This window comes from Balaenoptera ricei, chromosome 20 (assembly GCF_028023285.1).
Source record: "Balaenoptera ricei isolate mBalRic1 chromosome 20, mBalRic1.hap2, whole genome shotgun sequence".
Taxonomy (NCBI): Eukaryota; Metazoa; Chordata; class Mammalia; order Artiodactyla; family Balaenopteridae; genus Balaenoptera; species Balaenoptera ricei.
In genome coordinates this window covers 26,341,158-26,365,397 of record NC_082658.1, presented here as the reverse complement: position 1 = coordinate 26,365,397, position 24,240 = coordinate 26,341,158, and the positions used below count along the sequence as shown (strand labels likewise).

General features: G+C 47.1%; 1 protein-coding gene across 5 annotated transcripts; it reads left to right on the top strand.

Moving 5' to 3' along the window:
• Positions 1 to 4,818: 4,818 nt before the first annotated feature.
• Positions 4,819 to 14,567, top strand: SNX11 (sorting nexin 11). Of its 5 annotated transcripts, none has more exons than XM_059908165.1 (8): positions 4,819 to 4,896; positions 7,008 to 7,067; positions 8,031 to 8,085; positions 8,533 to 8,619; positions 8,915 to 9,015; positions 10,606 to 10,701; positions 10,934 to 11,146; positions 13,059 to 14,567. In XM_059908165.1, exons 3-8 carry the CDS (start codon positions 8,044 to 8,046, stop codon positions 13,330 to 13,332), a joined length of 813 nt encoding a protein of 270 aa, XP_059764148.1. In that variant the 5' UTR covers positions 4,819 to 4,896; positions 7,008 to 7,067; positions 8,031 to 8,043; the 3' UTR covers positions 13,333 to 14,567. The 5 variants fall into 5 exon arrangements, with proteins under 5 accessions (XP_059764148.1, XP_059764152.1, XP_059764151.1 ...); XM_059908166.1 differs by lacking the exon at positions 4,819 to 4,896 and adding an exon at positions 4,926 to 4,942; XM_059908167.1 differs by lacking the exon at positions 4,819 to 4,896 and adding an exon at positions 6,861 to 6,885.
• The last annotated feature ends 9,673 nt before the right edge of the window (positions 14,568 to 24,240 follow it).

Genomic DNA, 24,240 nt, shown 5'->3' with positions numbered 1-24,240 from the left:
GTGGGATATTCCGGGACCATGGCTCGAACCTGTGTCCCGTGTGTTAGCAGGCAGATTCTTAACAACTGTGCCACCAGGGAAGTCCCTGTACTTGTATTCTTCACTGCCACACCTAGGCAGTAAAAGAATTAAGAAGCCACTTTCACTTAAGACTATCCTTTTTTTAAAAAATTAATTGATTAATTAATTTGGTTGTGTCAGGTTTTAGTTGCGGCAGGCAGGCTCCTTAGTTGCAGCACGTGGGCACCTTAGTTGTGGCAGTCAGTCTCCTTAGTTGTGGCATGCAAACTCTTAGTTGTGGCATGCATGTGGTATCTAATTCCCTGACCAGGGATCGAACCCAGGGCCCCTGCATTGGGAGCACGGAGTCTTATCCACTGCACCACCAGGGAAGTCCCACTTAAGACTATCCTTGATGAAGCAGTACAAATGATTAGTTTTATGAAATCTCTCTCCTAGAGTATGTGTCTTTTAATGTTCTATATGATGAAATGTGACATGTACATAAAGCACTTCTGCGAATTACTGAAGTACACAGTTGTGCAATTGTCTGAGATGTGTGACTTGAACTAGATGCTTTTTTTCATAGAATACCATTTTGTGGGAAAGAATGACAAAAACTATGGTTATTCGACTTGGGTATTTGAATGAAATGAAACTGTCACTTTAAGGAAAAGAAAGTATTTCTGCCAATGATAAAATTTGAGCTTTCAAGCAAAAATTATAATTTTAGAATATGTGCTGAAGGGGAGCAGAATATGCCACCCCTAAATATGGTACTTTGGCATGTGGATTATTTCGAGCTGAAGGCAGTAACACCCAGCAGACTTAGGAAAAACTTTTACCTGTCCCTAACTACCTAATAGAATTTAGATACAGGGTCTGTATCAGAAAAAGAGCTATGACCAGGGATAACTTTTTTGTCTGAAAGACTTACCAGCATGGTTGGGCAAACTTCTAATTACCAAACATCTGCTCTTCTTCTAGTCCTGTGAATTGCCCTCCCCCTTTTGAAGCCCCAGGCCCCTATCCCAGTCTTCAGCTCAGGATGGCATATAAGTCTCAATTGCCTAACTTGCCCTTGGGTCTCATTTTTATGGAGCTCCCCTAAGTACGAAATTGTATTTTCTCCTGTTAATTTATCTTACTTCAATTTAATTAGCGGACCAGCTAAAGAACCTAGAAAAGAAGGGAAAACTTTTCTGATCCTACAGGAAAATGTGGTATCCACCAGTGAGTTTGACGGCTTCACAAGAGGGATGAGATCAGTGATGATTTTAATAAATGTGATTTTTAAAATACTGAATAGGGACTTCCCTGGTGGTCCAGTGGCTAAGACTCCATGCTCCCAATGCAGGGGGCCCGGGCTCGATCCCTGGTCAGAGAAATAGATCCCGCATGCCACAACTAAAGATCCTCCACGTGGCAACGGAAGATCCCCCATGCCGCAACTAAGACCCGACGCAGCCAAATAAATAAATATTTTTTTAAAAAAGAATCTATCATTTCTTGAGTTTTGCTAGTATCAAATAAGAGTATCCAGAGGCCCTGCTTGGGTCAGCACTGAGCTGCTTTGCTTTAAAGTGGCTCAAGCAGCTCTCGCAGCTCTGGCCATCAAAACGCACTTTTGCCCGGCCATAGCATCTTGCTCTGTCTCCGCTGATGGTCGAGAATTAAGCGCTCCCCGTGTCACGGTGGAAGAAGTGAGGAAGACCGCTGTCCAGATGCAAAGCCCTATCAAGACTGAATGGAATTCCTGCTGTGTCCTTTTCACCTATTTCCAAGGGGACATTAGCAGCTAGCAGCGTAGTGGACGAACACGTCTCCAGAGCTCTGGGCAATGTCAAGAGCCCACAGGGACTGAGCTCTTCCAGCCAGAGTGGAGATGCGATCCTGAGGAATGTTAAGGAAATCTATTTCCCCCTTGATGGTGGACCTGCCAGTACCAGCCTTGCAGTTGAAAAAAGCCAGCCTCCAGAGAGAAGAAAAGATCTGTTCTTTTACTGAAAACTTCGGTGTGAGGAAGGGAATTCTTTTTTCCAAACCTGCTTATGGTTTTCTACGGTGAATCTATAGGGTCTAGAGACATCTCTTTCTGCCACGAAAGAGCGCTGAGTCCAGAGCAAGTTTCTGTTCTCCCTGAAATTCTATACTTCTCTTCCTTGGCACCTATGCCCCGCAGCAGGGTTTGTTTGTTTGTTTTTTTTACAAATTTTTTATTTTATTTATTTATTTATTTATATTATTTTTTTTGGCTGCATTGGGTCTTCATTGCAGTGCACGGGCTTCTCATTGTGGTGGCTTCTCTTGTTGCGGAGCATGGACTCCAGGCGTGTGGGCTTCAGTAGTTGTGGCACTTGGGCTCCGTAGTTGTGGCTTGCAGGCTCTAGAGAGCAGGCTCAGTAGTTGTGGTGCACGGGCTTAATTGCTCCGTGGCATGTGGGATCCTCCCAGACCAGGGCTCCAACCCATGTCCCCTGCACTGGGAGGCGGATTCTTAACCACTGCGCCACCAGGGAAGTCCCTGATTTTTTTTTAAACTTGTTAAGTGAATCCTGAGCATATAAGATGTTTAAAAGAGCTGCTCAGGGGTGGGGAGCATAGAGGCTCACACCCCCTGCACCGACTGCCTTCCTACTTAGAAATCAGCCACCATCAGTGGGGCCTTCCACATCAAGACTGACCTTGTGGTACCCAATGGGGTTGTCCCACTCTTCCAACTGAATAGAGATTCCAGGAACAGCCTGATGCTTTCTAGCCCTAAGCAGACAATGGCCAACTTCCCTCTTGCCTCTAACAAAAGCAAAATGGAAATGGGGTGGGCAAGACCCACTGAGAGTGGCTGGAGGCTAGACACTCCCTGCATTCTCCAAGTTGGGAAGAATGCTGAAAAGGTCTCTGGCTGGCCCTAATGAATGAGATACTTTCACTCGGAAAATTTGATCCCTCAATTCCAAAAAAGTGATTCCAAATGAAATGGCTGAGCAATCTGAGAAGTAACTTGCAAGTTAGTACACAAACTGCCCCATCCCAAGCGGGGCCTAGAGTAAGTTCTGTATCCAGAACACTTCTTAGATGAGTTTCATGACTTCCTGGCTGCCCTCCCTCTGAGGAGGAGGACGCTGGCACCCCACACCCCACAGGTGCTCATGCTCACCTGACAGCCTTCTGCAGGGGCCCACCTGACTGCCATCACCACGGAACCTTTCCTGTAGTTCTTCCACTGTTAGTAGCATCTGGGAAATAGTAACTTTCTTTTCAGCACAGAACCATTGGGGCCACCTGTGTGGATACCCACGGCATCTCACATGAATTGGAGGTGAAAGGCATGGCTGGCTTCAAGACTTGGCAGCAGGACCTTCCCTCAGATCGTTCCAGATAAAATGACAAATTTCTCCAAACTCCTTCATCTCTCCAATCTGGTAGGCAGCCTGGTGTCCAGTGTGAGTTTGGTACTTACCCCTGGCAACCCGGAGGCCCCTGCCGTCAACGGTCCCCATGCACACCCCACTTGCTCCCATGTAACAGCTCAGAGAGTGACTAATAATATGACATTTTTGGATTAAAAAAGAAGAGTATCCACAATTATCAGAGAAGGCTAAAGATACTTCTCCATTTTCCGGCTATGTATCCGTGCGAGACCAGATTTTCTGCATTTCTTAGTCCAAAACAACAGCATAACAGAGCGAATGGGGAAGCAAATATGAGAATCCAGCTGTCCTCTATTAAGCCAAACATAAGAGATTTGCAAAATTGTAATATAATGCCACTGTACTCAATTTTTTTTTTGGAAAGTGTAGTTATATTTCATAAAACATATTATGTTCACATGTAATGGTTAATTATTAGTTTTAGGAGAATTAATAAATGTTTTTTAATTTCTCAATTTAAATTTCTAATCCGGTGAACATCCCACATAAACTAAAGCTCTTTGGGGTCCTTAATCTTTTGTAAGAATGTAAAAGGATCCTGAGAACAACACGTTTGAGAAAAGCTGCTTTGTGGTACGTGCACCTTACCTTATGAGCTAGCTCCACCTTACAGAAGAGGAAACTAAGACATAAAGATATAAGACCAGTTTAAGGCCACATGGTCAGTGTAGTGCTGGTTATTGTACCCCGGTCTTCTAACTCCAGAGCTTGTATTTGTGACTATAACTTTTTCCTTGAAATTACCTTTGTTAAAATTATCTTTAAGCAGATAGTTAAAAGACATTTCAACAACATTAAAAAAAAGTCTTCATCATAGTCAACGGATATTTCTTTCTTATTAAGTAGCTGCACGATCCTTCCTTAGGCTTGTATCGCAAGGGAAACTGGTGATTGCTGGAACGTCCTCAGTTCGGTTTTTGTTCGGACAATCTGGTTTTCGAATCTGAGTTGGCGTCCCCTTGGTAACTCCGCCGGGGAACTGGCAGCTACGGGTTCCAGTTCCCCGGGGACTCTCTCCAGACTTCGCGAGGCTTCCACGCTCAGAACCCTCCCACGCTCAGCACCATCTCTGCCCTCAGACCCACTTTAGGACCTCTAGGGAGGCTTCCTGGCCGCTGATTGGCTGGGCCTGACAACAATGGGAGGGACGCGGCTCCGGATTGGACGTCAGAGCCCCTTCTCCTCCCTCGCCCGCGTTCACCGAGCAGCGTCCCAAGTGAGAGGGGGATCCGGACTGCAACCAGGGCCTGGGCGGGGTCGAGCGCTCCGCCCCGGGAGCGGGGCTGCCACTAAGAGCCCGGGCCTGCGGGGGCCGGGCGTCCTGGGCACCCGGGATTGGCTTGCCGGCAACCTTCTCCCGTCGTGCACCGGGGCGCCGGCCGCTCACCCGGAAGGAGAAGCCTAGAGTCTTACTGTATGGTGGGGCACTGGCGGTGTCGCTGTGGGGAGTGGGTGCTGCTCTCAGGTGAGGGGGCGTGGGCGGGGCCGCGGGGAGTGGGTGCTGCTCTCAGGTGAGGGGGCGTGGGCGCTACGCTCAAGCTGCGGGCTTGAGAGTCAGCAGTGGCGCTTGGGTTGGCGACCTCGCTGGCCATCCTAGGGAACGAGCAGTCTCACCTCCCGGGATGAAGGCGGGTGCTTACTTGGGATCCAAGGAAGGAAACCCGGCTTTTCCGTTTATTTTTAAAGTATAAAGCATCTTTCCTTCCCACTCCCCAAGCTTAGTAGGCAAAGGAGAATAAGGACCACGTGGCCTTTTTGCTCCTAGTTCGTTAGGAATACGGGGTGGGTGTGTGTGTGTGTGTGTGGCCGGAGTAAAAGAGTTTGGCTACATTTACCCAAACACTAGGACTAGGAGTAATGGCAGGTATTTTACGGGGACACAGAAGGCTCTTGTGCTAGATTGTGGTTGCCTTTGTTACTTAACCTGCAAGTGGAAAGACTGGCAAGTTACCCATGAAAAAAAGAATGGAGCAAAGAATAGCTGAGAATAGGCAGAGCTTGGTCAGACAGGGGATCTGCTTCTACCACTTGTGGGTGTTTCGGAAGGAGAGCTTTTTGAGTTGCCATCTGGCACCACAGGGCTGAAGAAAGGGTAAGAAAGGATGGGAGTCTCGGTGGCTCAATATAAAAGTTATCACCTGATTTGTTTTTTTAACATGGCTCTTTAAGTAGTTTAAATGGGAGTGAAAATGGTGGAGCTAAAGCCTTGAACTGCTGCCTTGAATTGTTGAGACATAGGAAAGCTTTACAAGGAATCTACTTTGTAAACAGCAAACAGCTGGATTTTACCCGGAGATACTGGTGCTGGTACAGGTGGAGAAAGTAAAGGAAACTTCAGATATGATTGAAAGGGCCCAGGAAATGTAGCTGGCGCTGAGTGAGTTGCATAAGTAGCTGAGAGGATCACTGACTCTATCCTTAGTTGGATGACACATGGATGCATCTCCCAGATCATACTGCTAAAATTAAGAACTTCCTCCTTCCCCTCCAAGGGCAGAAATGAGCTTCATTTCCTCCTGAGGAGTGGCATCTACAGGGAGGAAGCTGATGGAGAATAGTAGTTGCTAGAAATTATTACTTGAAGTATAGGTTTTTGTGTTTGTTCCATTGTTTTTAAGGAAAGTTACAATTGAAACTTTTTTAGTGCCCTTTAAACTTAGTTTTAAGTATATAGCATCTTGGGAGGTCCTAGGGTTTTTTTTAAAGCCAGTTTATAGCTATTTGTTTCTAAGTGGCATAAGCCCCAAAGGAAAGGAGAGGAGCTTGCTTTCGGAGCCTTAGGCAAACTCTTCTTGAGCCTGAGAATGATGACCATTTAGTTACTAAATTATTGTTCTGAATTTGGCAAACCTTTCAAGGCACTGGAGATGTGTGAGCTCTACTGAGTGTGTGGATTTCCTTGTCATCATCTCTCCTATCGTTACTTTTGTGGAAAGACACTTCAGTGTATTTGACTCTGCTCCTGTGCTGGCAATTTACCAAATGCCTGAAAAGAGAAGAGAAAAAAAAATTTTGTTTAAATCTTAGGAGGTTGATTGTTCACAGTGAGTTGGCCTGCTCTTTTTGATCACAGCCATTTGCTTACATCCAGGATGTTATACATCAGTTGTTACGGAATTGGGATTTCCCGCCTTTCAGTTCAGGACCCCTTTGCAGTGGTGACTGCATCAGCTGAAAAATCAGAATGTCAGCAAGAATACTGTTGAAGATGGCATTGCAATCACAAAATTTCCAGTTTGCTCGACTGTGTAGCCCAATTTTGTCCTATATCATGCAGCTTCATCTCTGCGTGCAGTGTCTGTGTGTGAAGAGACCTTCTGGTGTACTGAAAAAGACTGGAAAAGCTGTGTGCTCTGCTAATTTTATGGTGTAAATGAGTTCCCCTTCTCTTGAAATGTTAGCCGTGTTAGCACAACATAAAGTAGAAGGAAACTCATTACACACTCTTCTAATGGTAAGGCAGAACTAATAAGAGAATGTGTTTAAAATTAATTGTGGGACTGTAAAAATGAGTGGGTGTGTGAATGGGCATGGGGAGAGGAGAGGGAGAGCTCAGAGATAGTCTTGTTTTCCCAGGAGCCAGCCTGGATCATTTGTTGGCAGTACATATTGGCTGAACTCAGTTTTCATTTCAAGGTAAATTGGAAAGGGATATTAAACCTTATTGTTCCACTCTTAAGAGAGGAGAATGGGGTGGAGGCGGCAGCCAGGTTGGATGCTGTTGGAGTGGTTCTAGGAGTGAAAAGATCAGTGCTGTATTTTAACAGAAGGTGACATCATGGGCCCCTTTGGACTTGAGTAATCCTGTGCTGCAGCCTTCATGGTCCCCTTGTTAGAGTGGGCGATGTCGCTGCACGTGTAAACTGCCACACTGGGGGAAATCAGTGGCTTAGGCTTTAATGAATCTTTGCAAAGGAGCGGAAAACATCCTGAGTCGACCTGTGCAGCTGTGGGGTGCTTGGGCAGTGGTATAAACTGCATGTCGAGAGAGGAAATGATCAGAACCATTGGCTTGGGTTCTGGAGATGGGATTAGATAAGGGAAGGTCACAACTGGGCAACCCACTCAGGTGCCCCCGGAACTCCCCAACTCTGAGATCTGCCTCTGGGGCGGTGACTGTGCTTAGCAAGACAAAGAGAGACTTAGGAGCAAAGGCATTTGTGGGGTTTTGGTTGTCTCTAAACAGCTGGGAGGGGGCAATGTTAGGCTCACGTAGAGAGCTGTGCTGTGTGTGCCCATGGACACTGCTGTGCCTGCAGTTCTCAGGCAGAAAGGTTTTATGACTCAGCCTGCCTGTTCTGGCTGCCTGAGGCGACAGTGTGTAGACCTGAACATGTTTTGGCTAAATGTGGCCTGGTTCAGGGTCCCCGCCATGGTCTGAGAAGGGAGGCAAATCCCCCAGGGCTTTTAGCTTGGCACCTAGCTCATGTAGCGAAATTGTTTTGCTTCCTCTTAAGTTTTACACAAGAATAAAAAAGTTGCCTGGATTTCCCCAGGGGGGCGTCGATTAAAAATTTTCAGGGTTTTGCCCTGGCCAAGAGAGATAAGAGTAGAGGCATACTAACAGTGATTGATCCTGTGTCTTCTGTCCCTCATCAGATGTTTTCTTCCAATGGGCTTTTGGTGTAGAATGTTGGAGAACCAAGAGCAGGAGGTAAGCATGTGGTCCCCGGGGAACAGGTGGGTAAAAGTTTGAGGGGATTTGGGAGATTCAGATATTGCTTGGTGGTGTTCTTCTGAGAGTAATACCTTGGTGGTTCTGATGAGCTCAAGGTCAAGCCAGGAGAGGGAAATCAGTAGTAAAGGCATTACTGGGAAATGAGGTTCCATTTTCACTAACTTTTCCATTCGTTGGAATGTACTAGAATGTAAGCTTCATAAGGGCAAGGATTTTTGTCTCTTGTTCTTGTTCTACCCCAGTGCCTTAGCACAGTGCCTGCCACATACAGGGTGGTCAATAAATATTTGCCGAATTGAGTGAATACATGAACAAATGAATGAATGAAAGTTGGTGTTGAGTGGAAAAATCTGGCAACCTGTGTGTCGAGGCCGCCTTACTGTGTGGCTGAGCTGAAGCTAAAGGAGCCTTTCTTCCCTCCAGGAGGTGATCACTGTGCGTGTTCAGGACCCCCGCGTGCAGAATGAGGGCTCCTGGAATTCTTACGTGGATTATAAGATATTCCTTCACGTAAGTGCATCCAATTTTGATATTGGGGTCAACACCCTCCAGGGCTGAGGGCCAGTCTTGAGGCAGAATCTGTTTATGGATGTTTTGACAGAAGTAAAGGAGGGAGGAGAGGAAAGAGAGCCTGGGGTTTGCCTGAGAGTTGTTTTCAGGCTGCCTGGTGGCACCTTGCTCTGCTTGGAGCCCTCGATCAGGACTGTGGGCTGGTGGCTTGGGTCCTTAGTGAGAGTGACGATGGGGAGTTCATGTGAACTTGGGCTTTTCCCACTAAAGCCTTTTCATGTGCTGCCTCCTGTAGACCAACAGCAAGGCTTTTACTGCTAAGACATCCTGTGTGCGTCGCCGCTACCGAGAGTTTGTGTGGCTGAGAAAGCAGCTACAGAGAAACGCTGGTTTAGTGTGAGTTTGCTCTTGTTTTTTTCTTGTGTCTGAGACTGGCTTTTTAGGTGCTTACTTGGCAATTGCAACTTACAATGAAAAAAACTTGGCAACTTGCCAGGTACTAAGGACATTGAGAAATCTTAAATTATGTTTTCAAGTCAGTGAAAAAAGTAAGACAGCGTTCTTATTTCTAATATTTTGACCTAACAAAGCCAAATAAATCTGAAAAATATTTTTCTTTTTTAACATGCATAGGGCTAAATAGTCTAGGGCTAAAGAAAGGTACTGCTGGCTTTTTAAGTGTGCTTCACTGGTTATGAGAAGCTTTTTAGCCTCTGGAATAATTTGACAGGTGGTGTTCCCGTCCATTTGATATATAAAAAATTGTGATTTTTTTTTTTTTTTCCTTTTTGTGTAGAGACCTCTATCCAGAGTTATAACAGACTGAGAGCCTTAGGAAAAGCAGTATTGTTCACTCCTCACCTGCGTACTTCAAATAAGTCCTAAAACTTGAGACAGTTTAGGACAGTGATTCCACCACAGGGTGGTCACTGAATGCTCTGGTGACCCTGTTGATGATGTAGCCAGTTAGTTAACATGTGGGACTGATAAGGCCATTGTCATGGGTCAGGCCCTAATAAGCCAGTTGGAACTTCCACTGAACAGACCCTGCATCCTCTAGTCTGGCCTGCCATTTTTAATTTATTTATTTTATTTTTATTTTTTTTTTGCTGTATTGGGTCTTCGTTTCTGTGCAAGGGCTTTCTCTAGTTGCGGCAAGCGGGGGCCACTCTTTATCGCGGTGCGCAGGCCTCTCACTATCGCGGCCTCTCTCGTTGAGGAGCACAGGCTCCAGACGCGCAGGCTCAGTAGTTGTGGCTCACGGGCCTAGTTGCTCCATGGCATGTGGGATCTTCCCAGACAAGGGCTCGAACCCGTGTCCCCTGCATTGGCAGGCAGATTCTCAACCACTGCACCACCAGGGAAGCCCTGGCCTGCCATTTTTAAAGCATGTGCCATGCTTCACAGGAGAGGCTAGGGAGGCTTGAAGAGTTTGTGGATGATTTGCTACAACTTGACTACTTTTAGAAAATTCCAAGCATGTGACCTTCCAGGGCTGGAGAAGGTAGTCTTAATTTACACAGAAGGACCCATCATTCTCCATGTCTCTGTGTCCAAGTTTCTTCCTTTTTCAGTAATAGATGATGGTGGGAATGGGCTTTGTAAACAGTGTAATCCAGCAGCATGGAGTTTTTAAGTCATAGACTTGGTTCAAATACCAACTCTGCTGCTTACTTACTAGCTGTGTGACACTGGGAAATTTACTTAACTTCTCTGTTTCTATTTCCTTACCACTAAATTGGGGACACTAATATCTTTCTCATGGGGTTTTGGGGAGTGTTAAACGAAGTAAGGTTAAATTAAAACATTTACAGTGCCTGACACACACATGCAGTCAGTCGGTGTTAGTCTCCTTCCCCTGCCACCTTATTAAATGCTGTTTGTATTGATTTGCGCCTCTTTTTAGGGGATTTCCTTGATCGGGGACTGGAATGACTGTCTTGGATGTTACTTATCTTGGGCGTGTTACATTATGTGATCCCACAGGCCTGTACCTGAACTTCCTGGGAAGTCAACCTTCTTTGGCAGCTCAGATGAATTCATTGAGAAGCGACGACAAGGTCTGCAGCACTTTCTCGAAAAGTGAGTGGACTTGGCGGGCTAGCACTTGCCTCCTGGGGAGGGGCTGGGGGGTGAGGTGTGTGTGCCGGGCAGGATGGCCCCTCTGAACATACAGGCACATTCGTGTCAGATGCCTTTCTTGCACCCTTGTGCCTTCAGTGCTCACTCAAGCCACAAGGCCTTCAGAGGATGGGCTGGGGAGAGCCACTGCTCGGGGTGATGCTCTGTGTTGCCCTACCTGTGTTTGCCCCAGGGTCCTGCAGAGTGTGGTCCTCCTGTCAGACAGCCAGTTACACCTCTTCCTGCAAAGCCAGCTCTCGGTGCCTGAGATAGAAGCCTGTGTCCAGGGCCGAAGCCCCATGTCCGTTTCCGATGCCATTCTTCGCTATGCTATGTCAAACTGTGGCTGGGCCCAGGAAGAGAGGCGGGGCTCCTCTCACCTGGCTAAAGGAGACCAGCCTAAGAGGTAACTGTAGTGCTCTATTTTGAGACACCAGTGGCTAGGATTATTGTAACCTGGGCCAGTGACGTGTCCATTGGTAGAGAAAGCAGTAAGGTCACAGCGTCAGTGGCCTTTCAGAAGGGCCTCGGCCTCCTTGTGCATGGTTCTTTCATTCCATGCACAAAGGTCTTGTGTCTTTACTAACTCATCCCTGGGGAGCGTGCTCCCCTATTGGAACCTGAGGAGAAAGAAGAGAAGGCTTTCTTATTTGTTTTGTTCTTTATCCTCTCTCTCAACCCCCGTTTTCTTTTACTTTTTTTCTTAAATAAAGTGCATTGTTATTTTTTTAATTAATTAATTAATTTTAAAAATAGCGTTAGATTTCTCTTTTTTAAAAATTTATTAAATTTATTTATTTTTGGCTGCGTTGGGTCTTTGTTGCTGGGCGCGGGCTTTCTCTAGTTGCGGCGAGCAGGGGCTACTCTTTGTTGCGGTGCGCTGGCTTCTCATTGCGGTGGCTTCTCTTATTGCGGAGCACGGGCTCTAGGCGTGCGGACTTCAGTAGTTGTGGCATGCGGGCTCAGTAGTTGTGGCTTGTGGGCTCTAGAGCTCAGGCTCAGTAGTTGTGGCACACGGGCTTCGTTGCTCCGTGGCATGTGGGATCTTCCTGGACCAGGGCTCGATCCCATGTCCCCTGCATTGGCAGGTGGATTCTTAGCCACTGTGCCACCAGGGAAGCCCTAAGTTAATTTATTTTATTTATTTATTTTTGGCTGTGTTGGGTCTTCATTACTGTGTGGGCTTTCTCTAGTTGCAGCGAGCAGGGGCTACTCTTCTTTGCAGTGCGCGGGCTTCTCACTGTGGTGGCTTCTTTTATCGTGGAGCATGGGCTTTAGGCGCACAGATTTCAATAGTTGTGGCGTGCGGGCTGTGGAGTGCAGGCTCAGTAGTTGTGGCACACGGACCCAGTTGTTCCACGGCATGTGGGATCTTCCCGGACCAGGTCTCGAACCCGTGTCCCCTGCATTGGCAGGCGGATTTTTAACCACTGCGCCACCAGGGAAGTCCCCCATTTTCTTTCTTTCTTTCTTTCTTTTTTTTAAAATTAATTTTTTTTTTTAATTTATTTTTTGTTTTTGGCTGCGTTGGGTCTTGCTGTGCGCAGGCTTTCTCTAGTTGCAGCGAGCAGGGGCTACTCTTCGTTGCAGTGCGCGGGCTTCTCACTGCAGTGGCTTCTCTTGTTGCAGAGCATGGACTCTAGGCGCGTGGGCTTCAGTAGTTGTGGCACGTGGGCTCAGTAGTTGTGGCTCGCAGGCTCTAGAGCACAGGCTCAGTAGTTGTGGTGCACGGGCTTAGTTGCTCCATGGGCTGTGGGATCTTCCCGGACCAGGGCTCGAACCCATGTCCCCTGCATTGGCAGGCGGATTCTTAACCACTGGACCACCAGGGAAGTCCCCCCCCATTTTCTTTAAATAACAACTTTATTGAGATATATTTACATACATAAAGTTCACCCTTTTAGTGTACAATTCAGTAGTTTTAGTTTATTCATGAAGTTGTGCAGCCACCTATCACCACAGTCAATTCTAGAATGTTTTCTTCACCCCCAAAGAAACCTTGTGCCCATTAGCTGTGACTCCCCATTTTCCCCAACCCCCAGCCCTTGGCAACCACTGTCTACCTTATGTGTCTATGGATTTGCATATTCTGGACATTTCACAGAAACGCAGTCAGTCATACAGTATGTGGTCTTTTGTGACTGACGTCTTTCATGTAGTACATTTTCACGGTGTGTCCGTGTTGTAGTGTGTATCAGCACTTAATTCCTTTCTACGGCCGAATAATATTTCTTTGTATGGATAGACCTCCTGTTGTTGTCCATTCATTTTTGTTTACCTGTTCATACCCTTCGTTTCCCTTTCCCACTCTTTTCCAGTTGCTGCTTTCTCCCAAGATCGGGCAGGAGGAGCTCTCTCTCACCGCCTCCCGGGGAAGAAAAGGACAATTTCGAGGTGTGGGCTCCTGTTGTTTACTCTGAGGCTCCTTCCTTGGAGAGCCCCCCTCTCCCACCTCCTTCCTTTCCGTCATGCTGTGGTTTTGCAAGACCTGATGAGGGAATCTCTGCTCCTCAGCCTGTGAGGAGGGCCATGGGAGGGGACCGTGCAGTGCGTTTGGATCCTGGTCAGTTGGAAACAGTTTTGGAAAAGTGAGCTCTGCTTGGAGCTCTGGGTTCTGCTCTGAGGCGGATGAAGGAGATATGGGCCAGGAGACTTGCTCGGGTGGGGCTGGGCCCAGGCCGGTGGTGGGGAGGCTGGGCTGCTTCGTGTCTTACCATGGCCTCTGCTCGCGTTGGTTGCGTGGAGGTCGGTGACAACTCGTAAAGCTTCTTCCATAGAAATAGACACTGTGCGGATGTTTATAAGTTGAGCACAAGGCCTAGGGGTTGTTGGTTCTGAACCAAACCCCATATTTACTCTCCTGGGAGCTGAATTTCTTTAGATGTTTGTAAACGGGCCTAGGAGCACTGTCTCAGGTGACTGGTTTTGGGGACCTGTAGGTGGCAGATTTTAAGCTGCCATATCGAATATTGTTCAACAGAAATGCTTGTGTCATTGTATTCCCACTGGCTCTATTTTTGCTGCAGCCCCTGGAGCACTTGGTTTCTGGGAGGCTGGCCTCTTGCCTACCTCCTTGCATGGACAGGGGGGTGAATATTCTCCCACCTCCTTGCTTTTCCTCCACTAATATCACTGAATGGAACGGTGCTGTGACTCCTGTCATTGGGGTTTCCTGCGCATCCCAGGACCTCGGCCTGGCTGTATGGGGCCAAGACCCATGAAATAGCTCATGGCCATCCACGAAAGAGAAGGGTTTGGTCACAGCCATAGGAAAGGGACCGGTTCAGGGGCTTTGTTTTGGGAAGGATGCCCTGGGCTGTCACCGTCTCTCTGGTTATAAAGCGGAGACGCGTCTGTCTTCTCTGCAGGGTAAGCATGGGCTCCTTTCTTTTTTGAATCCTTTTCTTCTCCCTTAGTAACAGCTCCCTGCCCCCAGGCTTCAGCCACCGCGTGTCCCTCTGCTGTGTTGCCGTATGTTCAATCCAGTGGGGTGTAGGGGCTTTGTTTCTGCCTGGAGAGAGGGCTCTGGGGATGGAGATGAGGAACAACACGCCTTCCTTCAGACAGTGAGGCATTCTGCCCTCCTGCTGCCATAATTCTCTCCTCTGAGAGCCAGAGCTGGTAGGAGATGAGTGCTGCTGGCATTCTGCCCTGCTCTGCCCTTGGGTTTGTGTGCGTGGTTCTTCCCCTTCTCGCCCACTCCTCCCTCCTCTGGCCATCGCACCCTGTCTCTGGGCTCTTTTACTACCAGCCTATGCTGTGGGACTGTCATGGCATTTAGTTCAGAGTTGAGGGGTTTTGGCCTGAAATAAAATTCAAGTATTTAAGACTGTTGTTGGAATTGGTGTCTAACAAGCTGTAGCAGTGGAGGAGGGAGTGAGGGCTGGCAGTAGTTACTTTCATAAATCATGAATTTATCAGCGTGGAAATAATGGTTCAGAACCGTGCATCGCAGCTCTCCTGCATTGTGTGTGCAGCTCAAGTTCACCACTGGAGGAAGAATTGCCTTCCAAAGAGTCAGGATCCAGCTCCTCTCACAGTTATGGGCACGAACCTTGTTAGGTATAATTTACCTGATGCTGCTACCATCCTCGCGGCCTGTCTGAGGTGCCAGGTGCTGAAAGAGAAATAAAGTTTGTCAACAGGCAGATGCGGAGCCCTTGCTGGGACTCATTTCTCTTTCCTGCCCGCCTCCCCTGGGTCTCTCCTTTATATGATGCAGCAGAGCAAGGCGAGGATAGAAAACCTACAGAGGCAAATCCAAAATGTCAAAAGAAGTTCATTTAAAAGGGGAAAAAAGCTCCATACACAAACCTCACAGAAACCCGACAGATGCTAAGCTAATGGCATCCACTCTTCCGATTGGTGGGGATGACTCATGAATATTAATGAGTCCAATGCTCCAAATGGTGCAGCTGTGAACCCAGCTGTGCTTGAAGCTCTCTGATTTCAAAACTTCCAGACAGGAGCCGGAGGTGGTCTGTGTCAATTCCCTACTCAGCCAAAAAACAGCAAGCTGGGTTGGCCTTCTTCTGTTCACTCCTTTTCTTCCTGGAGTTGGTGCTCAGCAGCTAATTCTGCCAGCAGGGTAGGCTGCTGGGACAGCAGGAGCTGCTCAAAGACACGGATGCCATTTTTCTGACTCTTGGCTTTTTTAATGATCCATTATCAGCAGTGCATACAACAGCACCTCAGTTAATCTAAGGCCAGGCACCATCCCTGCACTGTCTTGTGCAGAGTTGAGTGTAGACCATGGAAAGAGATGTCCTGAGAGGGGAAGAGTTTTTCTAGTAACATGGGCCTGGAATTACCAGAAAAACAGCAAAGGTGGATTTTCCTCTTCATCTAGGCAGTGCCATCTGCCTCCCATTTTGCTCTGTCCCTGTGTGTACTAAGGGCTGCCACCATGGCTGATGACCTCTGTAGGGAAGATAGGGAACTACTGGGGGGAGTGGCCTACTGAGCTGTTTTGTAGAATGGAAGTATTTTTGGTTAGAATTTGGGTTTGAAGTAGGTTCTGTGCCTGACTTATAGTCACCTAATTTTTTTTTTTTTTTTTTTTTTGGCTGTGCCGTGTGTCATCTTAGTTCTCTGACCAGGGATTGAACCTGTGCCCCTTGCAGTGGAAGCACAGAGTCCTAACCACTGGACTGCCAGGGAATTCCCTAGTCACCTTTCTTCTGACAGCTAGTTCCGTGGTCCAAGTCTAGTCATCTCCTGTTACCCAGGATAAGTGATTCCAATCTCATGGGTTTCCTTTTGTTTGGTGGAAGTGTGTGTGTGTGTGTGTGTGTGTGTGTGTGTAGGAGGAGATGGGTTTTCTTGTGTGAACGTAATAAGTTTCATATGCATCTTTTTTTTTTTAAATAAATTTATTTATTTATTTATTTTTGGCTGTGTTGGGTCTTCATTGCTGTGTGCAGCCTCCTCATCGTGGTGGCTTCTCTTGTTACGGAGCACGGGCTTCAGTAGTTGTGGCTCACAGGCTCTAGAGCACGGGCTCAGTAGTTGTGGCACACCGGCTTAGTTGCTCCGCGGCATGTGGGATCTTCCCGGACCAGGGCTCAAACCCATGTCCCCTGCATTGGCAGGCGGATTCTTAACCACTGCGCCACCAGGGAAGCCCCATATGCATCATTTTACTTGACCACAGTGCCCAGTGAGGAGGGCAGGGCAAGTATGACACTCATTTTCTAGCTGAGGAAACTGAGCTGAGCATGGTTTTTAAAAAGCATGTTTTTAGATGGTGGTAGAATATATTCATGTAAGAGGTACTTTCCAAGCTCTGTAAAACAAGGTGTTTTCTTCCCCCCCACAAAAAAAATTAAAAAAAAAAAAAGCTAGAATAAACCCACCACTATTCAAGGAGGGAAAAAAAAAAAAAATCCCCCTGCAGAGCTTTTCAGAGTTGTTCTCAGAAATCAGAGCTCCTCCACAGTCCAAGGTTTTCTAACTGCTAAGGCCTTAGAGCCACACCAAGTCCCAGGCTCCTCGTAGCCTGTCTGGTATCTTTGCTTAAGAGGTGATCGTGACTTTAACAGTCTGATTGGACATTAAGTTAGCTCCACGTTTGTGAATTTGTTTACATGCCTAAGCTCTTGCTGAATATTCTTAACACCCCAGGGGTGGGGAGGGCAGTAAGCCAGGAGGATGTGAGGTTGGAGGTAGTAATGGAAACGGACCAGCTCCTGGCCTGCCTCACAGAGGTCGCAGGAGCGTTCAGTCGGGGGCTGGAGTGGCTTCTGCGGATTTATGTGCAAGCAGCCGGCTGAGGCACAGCTAAAGCCAAGCAGATAACGACCACAGCGTGAGGTCCTGACGCCCTCAGTTGCGCCTGGGCAGTGATCCTAAGCCACCTCCCTGGGCGGTCGTCTGCCAGCAGGGACTCAGCTCTTCAGGGAGAACGTCACCTGGCTCAAGGTAACCTTTCTTTGAACTGTGGATGAGTGTCCCTCTTCCTGTTCTCTTTACCAGTATACCTTCTTTCCTGACGGTTTCCTCAATCTCCTCAATCTGCTTTGGAAACCCACCTCCCCTCCCCCCCGCTCCTGTCTCTCGTCTGCTCCCTGCCCCACCTCTGCTCCCTGCCCCACCTCTTCTCTCTAAGGAACTGTTTTGGGCACTGCTACAAAGACCAGATATGCGTTTGGCTTACCAGCAGGGCAGCAGGAGCCAGTCCTAGCATCTTCTAGAGAAATAACTTACTGGGGAAAACCAGTTCCACCTTAGTAATGGCTGGATTTGGAGCTGGAAAGCTGGAACCTCAAATCTCAAGATAAATAAACACGGACCATTTATGTTCAAAAGGATAAAAGGTGCTACATTTTTAGGAGACAGAGTGCTCCTGACTCAGTGAGCAGAGTCAATAATTTACTTCCCTTCCATTCAGGGGAGACCTGGTCCACTTCCACAAGCAAAAGAGGAGAACAAGGGTACTGACACAGCAGTGAAAGAGTCATGAATGGTAAGTAGGGCGAGATGGTGAAGCTACAGTGTGAGGACGAAGGGACTACCTGAAAGTCTTCAAGGGTTTTTCCCCAGAAGGGCAGTGACACGAGGTGCTTCTGTAAGCTTTGGATTATGGGAAGCCACCAGCCAAAATTTCTTATCATCTGTGGCTGTCAAGTCCCTCCTTCCTGTTTTCAGTCAAGCACTTTTTCCTTCAAACCATCCTTTCGAAGGGGCCAGCTCGTTAGATCCTTTGTAAGTGCTCTAGCTCTGTGTGTGTCCCTTCCCCTGGTGGCCTTGTTGGTGTGGGAAGCCAGGCCCACCAGCAGCCTGACCCGAAGCCCTCCAGCAGAAGGCCCAGAATAGTGAGAGCCTGTGGTGGTTCGTTGGAGGCAATGCAACCTACCTGCTATAAGCTACGAGACTTAGATATATTCTACCAATTAGGGCACATCTGTTAGCAGTGCTGAAAGGCCGGCACTGTCTCTTTAAGAGCCATCCCACTCCTCTCCTTGAGTGATGAGGGCTGGGGGCACAAGGGAGTCAGATGCTGATTAAACAGTCCTACTGCCGAGCTCTGTTAGAAAATTACTGTAATTATGATCTAGTCCCAGCAGAAGGATGAGTTCCAATCCTGCTAATAACCCTTCCAGGTGCCTCAGATTCAGGGCCCATGGGAGGCAGCATGGATAGGCTCTGGCTGGCAGCAGGGCCAGCGAAGGCCCTCCTGTCTTGCCTCTGCAGGCAAAGACAACAAAGGCACTGGACCCCTCATCCTCTCTTGGCAGTGGGTTTTGGTTGTGTTTTGTTTTATTTTTTTGATTCTTGACAGAGCTCCTGGGAGTCATTTTGTATGAGAGAACTTTCCCCTAAACTAACACGAAGGACCAGGAAAATCACAGTCGCGAGATGAGTGTCCTGACTCCCCACTTCTGCCCCGATCCGCAGCTGGCACCACACCAGTCCCACACAAAGCGCAGGGAACCAGCGCAGGCCCTTGCACTGCAGCTGCTTCTACACTGTTTCTATGAACCTGGGTTTCTTGCTCCGAAGTAGTACACAGTGTTAAACTCAGTTCTGATCGAGACTTTCAGGGCTCCCCTTTTAGGTGTCTGCTACAGAAACAGGAAAAAGGATAGTTACCACAGGGACTCGCTGTGATGCAGCTCTCTAAATCGGCAAGCACTGGTTTATTCATTTGAAAACATCATTCTTGTAGTGCAAATCTGCAGCAATGCAGGCGAGCAAATCTCAGATCCCTGTGGAGCACGGCGGCTGGCTTGCTGGTTCTTAAACCCTGAGGAATTCATGACATTTATACTCTCTGTCTTCCCAACTTCATAAGCCTCTCTCTGTCACTGTAATCCAGTAGCTAAAGCCCAGACTTCTAGAAGGCAGGGCAGTTTCTCTGTACTTGGCCCTAAGCACACCCAAATGCCCTGAGACAATGGTTCTTCACCAGGGGTGGTTTTGTTCCCAGGGCACGTTCGACAATATCTAGAGACATTTTTGGTTGTCAGAATGGGTGGGGGGTTTGAGGGGAGTAGTACCGGCATCTAGTGGGTAGAGGCCAGATGCTGCTGAACATCCTACAGTGCCCCAAGAACATAAAACTACCTGGCCCCAAATGTCAGTAGTGCCAGGTTGAGCAGCCCTGTACTAATCGAATGAGGCAATAAGCTCTAAATCCCCCCTTCCCGCCAAACCTCCAATGCACTGCTTTGATCGCAGATCTCCAGATGGCAGGTGCTTTCCTGGAGGTGGAATATATTAATGACAGGCTTAGCAGGGTGCCCACCGTGGGAGGCATCCAGTATATGTAGGTGGTGTGCATGTGCCACCTTGGTGATTCAGGGCAGAGCAATGCCAGTGCCTGACCATGGTTAAAAGGGAGCTTTTGTATTCTGTTTTCTGTTCCATGATCGCATGTGGGGCATAAAAGGTGCCCAGCTGCTCACCATCAGGCTAAGAGTGTCTACAGTGGACCCAGATGCCTTCTTTGAGGACCAGCACTAGAAGACTCTTGGAGCTAACTCCCGTAGCAGGAGGCAGGGAAGTGGCATACTATTGCCCAGTGCCACAGAAATGCTTCCCTCAGTGGCACTCTGCCAGGTGGCGGGTGGTGATGGGCCCCATGAGGGAACTGAACACACACAGCTTGCTGATGACCAGCCAGCGCCCGAGCAGCTTGATGCCAGAGACACCAGGTCTCTTGGAACAGCCTGGGCATCAGGAAACGAAAGCCTAGTTGGCAGGGTTTGCCTAGAAGCCAGGCGCCTGCAGGGGAGAGGACTTCATTAGGAGGGGTGTTGCCAAGCATCAGCCGGGAGAACCAGGCTGTCTCTATCTACTGCCCACTCTCCTGGTGACTAGGCAGCCCATTTTGCCTTGTTTTCAGGGTGACCACTCATCCTGGTTTACACCTACGGCCATGGCATCCTTATTAATAATGCCCCCTTTCATTCTCAAAAGTGTCTCCATTTGGAAAATAAACTACATAGTTGCCTGTTAATTGTATTTTAGCTTCCTCTAATACTATAGTTTTTTGCGGGGCGGGGGCATCATCTTTAGAAAAGATATTGGTGCAAAATAGGCTGCATCTTAAAATATATCACTAATTGAATCTCAAGAGTTGCAAAAGGGTGGTCATCAATTCATACTAACTGAAAAGAAAAAGAAAAAAAAACGAAAAACATGTTTTCTGAACAGTGTTTGATAGGAAAATAGGGAGAATAATTCAAATCCCTTGAAGAAGAAAAATCTCTTTAGTTTTACGTTTCAGGCTCCCTACCCGATCTGTGTAAATTCTAATGGGAAATGAAATAGCTGGGCAGGAGGGAGGGGGAAGCAAGGGACTGTGGTAATCCACAAACTAGAAAATTAGTTTGAGTCACTGGGCTGTGTAGCAGGGATAATCCTCTATGTAGACGGCTGCTTTTTCTAAAGTCAGCTCCACAGATTTTGCTGGTGCTCTGGGAGTTAGCAAATCAGTGCCACTCAAGATTTATCCTTCCAGAGTCGCTCCTGGTGGAGAGACCTGCAGGGAGAGCTTCCCTTTGGTCAAAGGTTAAAGCACCTCTGTCCCTGACATTCAAGAGTTTTGTTCTCAAGATGAGAAGGAACAAAAGAAAAAAAAAAAAGAAGAAGGAGGAACATACAAACATACGTTGGATTCTTTTTTTCCTTTCTTGCTTCTCTTCAACTCCCTCTTACTCAGACTGGTTTATGAAGGCAGGACTGCCCCCCCCTCCCCAGCCCACCCCCAACACAGGCACATGCTTTATGACACCACTGCTTTATTGTGATGTAAGTGACTGGTGTGAAATGTGGATTTTGGAGATGTGTCACTGGAGGTGTCTCACTGCAACAGAATTCAAGCAATTCAATAAGCAGAGCAGCAGCCTGAGATTTTCAGGAGTCCCTCATTTCATTTCCTCTTCAACAGCAGATTTTGTGTGATTTTTGTTCAAGTCACCACCTTTCAGAGCCTCAGTTTTGCCACTTGCAAAGACTAACTGATTACAAATAAGGTGGTGCAACTGAGCAAGCTAAAGTGCTAAAAAAGTTAAGGATAACTTGAAATCTAGGCTATCGCTTACATATTATGTTTAGATAAAGTATCTAACAGGAGGGAGGACATTTAGTTGGCCCCTCTTTAAATAGAGTCAAAATGTCTGGGTTTAGGGAATGAGACTTAATAGGAATTCTCTTCTCTTTCCCATTTTTATTCACCAGAGGCAAAAGATGTCATTGGTTTTGAATTAAATACAGATTTCTAAGAGACATAACAGACCATTGTGTGGGAAAATTTAATACTGAGGTAATTGTAAAACAATGTCTATGCTATTTTGCTATATGGATGACAGAGGAAACACACTGGAAAAATGTATTTTTAATGAAATGTAGCTGAAAGATTGCTTTCAGAGCATTTAGTATTCTCAGATTATCAGCTTGGATGAGGCAGGCCAAACTGTACCCACCTTAGGTCAGGTTATCCAGTGGAAGTCAGTAAGTTCTGTGTAAATTACTATTTATCTGTGAAGGGCACATATGCATTTGCTTCTTAAACATAGGATTTTAGCTTTCTTATTTTCTCTCCTTTACATAATATCAAGGAAGGAAAAGGGCCTCCCACCTCTTAACCCTCTCCAGTTTTCATGTGCTAGAGCAATTAGTGGCTGTTAAGAAGCCATCCTACATATAATGTGGTTCGTTAAGTGGTCTAATGCCCCAGTTATCCAGTTAGTCACAGGCAGTAAGGTGGGGATTTGGTTAGTGGAGTCAAACAGAGAAGCAGTAATCTGATTAGCCAGTTGCTTTCTGAGGCTGTTGGCTAAGATGGTGGCTGTGGAATTGAGCAGGTCTGCTGGGTGAGGTTTAGCTTCAGGCAGACTGTAGGAATCCACTACTTCCCAGAGGTCTCCTTTAGAACTTGCCCTTAACAGAGAATGCCCTTTGTCTGTAGATAGTCTCGAACTTGCACTATCTTTTCCAGCATGTTGTAAGGTCAGAAATAGCCAGATGGCTATGGACCAGATTCCCAATTAGTCCATTTGTTTATATCTTTTAGGGCCAATCTACTTTTTCCTCTTAAGTTTTACAGCTAGAATGTGAGTGTGGTGCAGTAGACTGAGGTGCCAAAAGACCTTTGCAGTTTGGCAAGTGGTTGGTTTCCTCAGGTCTGGAGGTATAGAAAGGACTATTGCACTAAGGGGGTTTTGTTTTAAATACTGGAAGCCAATGGCCATGCCACTGAGAGAGTGTTGAACTGTGCAGAGTGGAGAAGTACCTGACCTTGCTCCTTTTTCATTCCCCTTCTTATCGGGCCCCAGATACCCCCTCTTCCTCTTCTGGTTTCCCCTTTTCTGGTGTCTTAGTCATGGAGTGGTGGCACAGTGGTATTCTCTCCTGTTAGCCACCCAGCCTTCCAGACTTGGGTCCCTGAGGGTTCTCTAGGGAGGGAGCAGTTGGGCACAGAGGGGTTTCTGTTTGCTCCTTCCATTAACCACTTTAACAATGCCCATTGTCTTTACCTGTAGGCTGGGATTGGTGCAAAGTTTCCTAAAACGAAAGGCAATTGGTTCCCTTTGGTTCATCTGCTCATCTGCTGCCACCTAGTGGTTGCTTCTCCTTTGGCACCCTGTGTAAAGTGGAGGGGATGTTATGGACAGTTCTGTAGTGCCTTTTCTCTCTTTTTTTCCCCCTCCCAGACTTAAATTATCCCCTTTTGTTACTTCTTTACCCATCACGTATAACAAAGCTTTCTTTTGTTTTACTCCTGGGTCAGAAAAATCTGGAAATGAATAGATGGCATAGGATCTTTTGAGAAACTTGGAATCCACTGACAACATCCCTGTTTGCTCCCAGTTTCTCTCTTTGGTGACATGAAATGGTGTCTTACTGCAGGGCTATGATATGGTTGTTAAGAGGTGAGGAAGGCTACTGCCAAGCCAGGACAGCTCTGAATAGAATAGGCAGCTTCGAAGATAAAATTTCTATAGCTGCTCAGTTGCCCATCTCTCACAATTTCTTGTGTAGAAAGTCAGGCAATAATAATACCTAAACCTTACTGAGCAGTTACTATGTGCCAGGTGGTGTTCCAGGTACATTACACGTTAACTCCTTTAATCTCCTAATGACCTGGTGAGATGAAGTATACCCCTTCTAAGGTGAGGAAATTGTGGCGTAAAAGGTCAAGTAACTTGCTCTTAGAGAACATATGTAGTATACAGGGAACTGGGACTTATTTCCAGGTTGTCTGGTCCTAAAGTTTATGTTTTTTTTTTTCTGGGCTGCGCCTCGCGGCTTGGGGAATCTTAGTTCCGGCGACCAGGGATTAAACCCACCCCAGCAGTGAAAGCCTGAGTCCTAACCACTGGACCACCAGCGAATTCCCTCAAAGTTTATGTTCTTTTTTTCTTTTTTAAAGATTTTTTTTTTTTTGGTGTGGACCATTTTCAAAATCTGTATTGAATTTGTTACAATATTGCTTCTGTTTTATGTTTTTTGGTTTTTCGGCTGCGAGGCATGTGGGATCTCAGCTCCTTGACCAGGGATGGAACCCGCACTCTCTGCATTGGAAGGCGAAGTCTCAACCACTGGACCGACCGCCAGGGAAGTCCCAAAGTTTATGTTCTTAACCATTATGTTTTGCTGCCTCTTGAAGGCACAGATAACCCGAGTGCTAGGCACAGGCAACAGGAAAAGGAAACAGGGTCGTATAGACACAAGCCCTCCCCACAGCACTCCCTCAGCCTGCAGGACACAGTAGGGTTGTTAACTGAGGCCCAAAAGGGAACTCTCCCATGTGCTGACTCCAAGGACTCGCTTCTAGCCCTGTCTCATTTCAGACAGAGTGAACACAAAAGAAAAAATAACAAGTAGGCAATGAAAGGAAGTCTGAGAAGCCAACCAGAAACCGGGCAAGCCTGGGTTCCAGAGATGGTTCTGCCCTGAAAGACAATTGCAAGCCCTCTTCTTTGTCGGGGCTTTTGTTTTCTTTCAGGCTCTCCCTTCCCACTTTGTGGTTTTTGTTTGTTTGTTTGTTTTTGT

Excerpts from the sequence above, each read along its gene's own strand:
- SNX11 (XM_059908169.1), top strand. The coding sequence starts at position 8,044 with ATGGGCTTTTGGTGTAGAATGTTGGAGAACCAAGAGCAGGAG. Across the intron at positions 8,086-8,532 it reads TGGAGAACCAAGAGCAGGAG|GAGGTGATCACTGTGCGTGT; the intron begins GTAAGCATGTGG and ends TCTTCCCTCCAG. Across the intron at positions 9,016-10,605 it reads CAGAGAAACGCTGGTTTAGT|GCCTGTACCTGAACTTCCTG; the intron begins GTGAGTTTGCTC and ends GTGATCCCACAG.